The sequence below is a fragment of the Setaria italica genome, chromosome IX, assembly GCF_000263155.2.
Source record: "Setaria italica strain Yugu1 chromosome IX, Setaria_italica_v2.0, whole genome shotgun sequence".
NCBI classification, from domain to species: Eukaryota; Viridiplantae; Streptophyta; class Magnoliopsida; order Poales; family Poaceae; genus Setaria; species Setaria italica.
The window spans coordinates 23,512,649-23,516,443 of NC_028458.1; the positions used below are offsets into that span (position 1 = coordinate 23,512,649).

Here is a 3,795-nt window from a genome sequence, read left to right on the forward strand (position 1 = left end):
TTCCGGGGTCGGAGCAGGCGCTGGCGCCACCCACCGGCTACATCGTCTCCTTTGCCCACTTGCACGAGAAGGGGTTCGCGACTCCGTCGAGCCTCTTCTTCCGCGGGCTCCTGCATTATTATGGGCTTGAGCTGCAGCACCTCAACCCTAACGGGATCCAGCACATCAGGGCGTTTGTCGCGCTATGCGAGGGGTTCCTGGGCATCGAGCCCAACTTCTCGCTGTGGAAGTATTTCTTCACGGTCAGCCTGTACCAGAAGGCGAAGAAGAAGCGGAGCCAGCAGCGGTCGCCCCCGGTGCCGATAGGGTGCGCCGGAATCCACCTCCGCCATACCCGCGCCAAGGAGTACATGGCGATGAAGACCGCGGCATCCCACAAGGGGTGGCACCAGCAGTGGTTCTACGTGAAGAACTACTCGAACTCCCCCCTGCCGGAGTTCACCAGCCGCACTATTGAGGTGGCACCGGAGGTGTGGGCGTATAGCCCGGTCGATAAAGAGAAGCGGATCCATGGCCTGCTATAGTCCATCGAGCACTTGAAGGGGAGGGGGTTGACCGGAGCCGGAGTCATCGGGGCGTACCACGCCCGGCGGGTGGTGCAGCTGATGCTCCGGGTCCGCTCGCTCGCCGACATGACTCCGAGCACGCCGACCGAGGGTATCATCCTTGCGACGGGTGCGCTCGCTGCCTTCGAGATCCGGCAGCGGATTCGGGAGGCATTGGAGGACAAGGACGCCGACTACCCGGTGCCCGGGCACCCTCCGATGCGCCCGGATGAGAAGTTCATTGACCTGGTAAAGATTTTGTGTGCCAATCTTCTTTTTTCGTGTCTCTTGGTTCGCCGCTCTAACACTGGGCCTTTTTGAGTTTGCAGGGCAGCATGACCTGGGTCATGGACTTGCGCCCGTCGGTGCTGGAGGATGCCGAGCGGCGGTTGCAGAACCGTCTCCTTGCTAAGAAGCAAAAGCGTCGCAAGGATAAGGAGACGACGAAGAAGAAGAAGGGGGCCGCCAAGGAGTTCCAGCGGCGGCAACGAGGACAGGTCGTGTCGGACGACGACGATGATGACGACGACGACGATGAGGAGGAAGAGGAGGAGGATGACGAGGAGGAGGAGGAGCTTGTCCAATCCCCCTGGTCAGGTGCGCTCGTTATTCGGGAGACGCGCTCCCAAACGGCCGCGAGGGATGAAGCGGGCGGACCGTCCGCCCGGGGCTTGGTCCTACAAAGCTCTGGGTCCATGCCCCAAGGGTCGGCGCGGAGCGCCCCCCAGGAGTCGGCACGAAGCGCTTTCCAGGGGTCTACGGAGCCCGCCCCCGCCCCCGTGCCTGCGGCCCAGGAGAAGAGGAGCGGCGGCAAGCGGCCGTTGCCGGACGCCCTGGAGTCGGCGTCTAGCTCGGAGGCGAAGCGCGCACGCCGTCCTTGCACTGGGGGAACATGAGTTGGATTTCCTTGCGAACCTCGCTCCTTCCCATACATTGCGTTTGTTTCCGCTGACGTTTGTTGATTGTTTCGCACCGTCGCCCCTCGAGGCCTCGTTCTGCAGCTGGCGCCTAAGAAGGCGCTGCGGGTGTTGTCCGCCCCTGTGGAGCGGACCGCGGCGAGCGGCGGGGTTCCTGGTGAGGTAGCGGGTCCTACCGCGGAAGTGGCCCCCGTGGCGGTGACCGGTGGAGTGGTGCCGCCGTCGGGCGCGGGAGAGGGCGCGGACCCCGCTCCGCCTTCCGCTTCCTCGGCCGACCCCGCGGTGCAGAGCGTCGTTCCCCGGGGCCCTCAGGCTGGGGAGGTGATCGACCTCAACGAGGTGGAGGGAACAGCGGCGGTGGAGATGGGGACGAATGTCCCAGCGGTCGTGACGGGGACGGCGGCAGCGACGGAGGAAGGAGAGCCTACTCCCGCGACCACGGCGAGGACGGTGGCAGCGGGGGAGGCTGGGACGCCTGCCCCGGTGGCTGCGACGGAGGAGGCAGTGGTGATGGAGACGGGGACGTCCGCCTGGGGAGTCCCGGCGGAGGTGGCACCGGCGGCAGAGGCGGAGGTGCCTGCTCCAGAGGCCCCGATGGGGGCGGAGACGCCTACCTCGGCGGTTGCGACAGAGGGCGAGGCGGCCACGGGGATGCTCGCTCCGGCGGCTGCATCGGAGGCGGTGGCACCGATTGGTGGGCCCGCGGCAGCCTCGACGGGGGCAGGGGCGCGTGCCCCGAGACCGTCGGTGAGCCCGGTGGCTTCTGGGATGGTGGAGCCTGTTTTGACGGCGGCGTCAAGGTTGGTTTGCGCCTCTGCCTTGGCCACTCCCATTCCCAGGGCGTGGAGAGGGTCCGTCCTGCATTGGTTGTCCTGCCTTGGCCACTCCCATTCACATTGGATGATGCCACGGAATGGGGCAAGTGGCAGGCGTTGTAGGGCGGCCTCGCTAACATCCACACGGCTCTGTCCTTGGCGTTGGGGCAATTGGACGGCGTCGTCCTCCCTGGTAGCCAGGTATGGTACCTTCTCCGTTGGTGGTTGTATCCTCCCCGTTGTTTTACCCCTGATGGCGTATTGTTTTGCAGGCTCTCCAAGAATGCAGTCGGGGGAAATCTGATTTCCTTCAGCTGGAGCGGGGGCTCTGGGAGCACTTCAACTTGGAGAGGCAGCGGACCGGGGAGCTGTCCATGCAAGTTGCCGCCGCCCAGTAGGTCATCGACGATCTGCAGAGGCGCGAGCAAGCGGCGCAGGAGGATGCGCGGTGGGCAGAGGCCAAGTTCCAAGCTGTCGTTGATAAGGCTCACCTCGACCACGAGGAGCTCCAGGCTGCTGCTGTCGAGAGGGCCCGCCTTGATGCCGAGGAGCTCGCGCGCCTGAGGGGAGATCTTGATGCCCTTCAGAAGATCGTCGAGCGCATCCGGCGCGAGCGGCAAAAGGCGTGGTAGGAGCGGGACGTCGAGGCGGCCCGGAAGGGCGAGGCCGAGAAGATGGCAGCCGAGCTTGGCGTGGAGGTCGGCCAGCTCCGAGCACAAGTGCAGGGGCTCCAGGCCGCTGTGGCCCAGGGGGTCGACCGGGAGAGTGAGCTGAAGGCCCGGTCCGAGGGTAAGACTTCTCTTCATTTCTTTGTCTCTGTGGTGTTGCGGTGGTTTTTGATTTGGTGGGTCTTTCCGGGTGGTCCTTGCAGACGAAATCGCTCGGCTGAAGGAAGTGCTTGACGCGAAGCGCGCTGAGCACGGCAACCTGCAGGATGCGGTCCGCATCGTCTGCGACAGCCTTGGCGTGGTCTAGGGGGAGGGGATGAGCTCGCTGACAGCTCGTGTCCTCGGGATGTACCACCGGGCCTGCGAGATCGCCGTGGAAGCGCTCCACACCGGCGTGCGGCGAGCCTTCGGGGTCTTCGGCTCCCACTACTCCGGCATCAACTTCACTGGGATGAGCGGGGGATACACCGCGGGCTACTCCGAGGCTGAGCTGGACGAGATCGACGCGTCGGTATTCAACTCGGCGGAGGCCTTGGCGAAGCTCCTGGAGGATGAAGCCGTCCCTCCCAAAGATCCCCCGACGAGTTAACTGTATCGGGCTGGCACCCAAGGTGTAAATACGTTAGTTCCAGACTTATTTTGTGATGGCCATAGAGGCCTTTTCCATAACTTGTCGTAAAAAAGTTTCCGATCCTCTTTCTTGTTTTTTGGACTTGGAAAGTTTAGAGCGCGTTGTCGGGTGTGTCAGTAAGCGTTGATGAGCGAAGGCACCGTAGCCGCTGGGGCGTAGGTTTTTCGCAGTCCGATCAGTCTTGCCTGAACACCATTCATGCGCTCTCTCCTTTTCATG

At 63.9% G+C, this 3,795-nt stretch overlaps 2 protein-coding genes across 2 annotated transcripts; one reads left to right on the top strand and one right to left on the bottom strand.

The window, feature by feature from the left end:
* The first annotated feature begins 345 nt into the window (after positions 1 to 345).
* Positions 346 to 1,441, top strand: LOC111258450 (nucleophosmin-like). The gene is made up of 2 exons (XM_022829714.1): positions 346 to 794; positions 875 to 1,441. Exons 1-2 carry the CDS (start codon positions 606 to 608, stop codon positions 1,439 to 1,441), a joined length of 756 nt encoding a protein of 251 aa, XP_022685449.1. The 5' UTR covers positions 346 to 605.
* Positions 1,442 to 1,770: 329 nt separating this feature from the next.
* Positions 1,771 to 2,295, bottom strand: LOC105915141 (integumentary mucin C.1-like). Its single transcript, XM_012849016.1, has one exon. It carries the CDS (start codon positions 2,293 to 2,295, stop codon positions 1,771 to 1,773), a length of 525 nt encoding a protein of 174 aa, XP_012704470.1.
* Between the last annotated feature and the right edge of the window lie 1,500 nt (positions 2,296 to 3,795).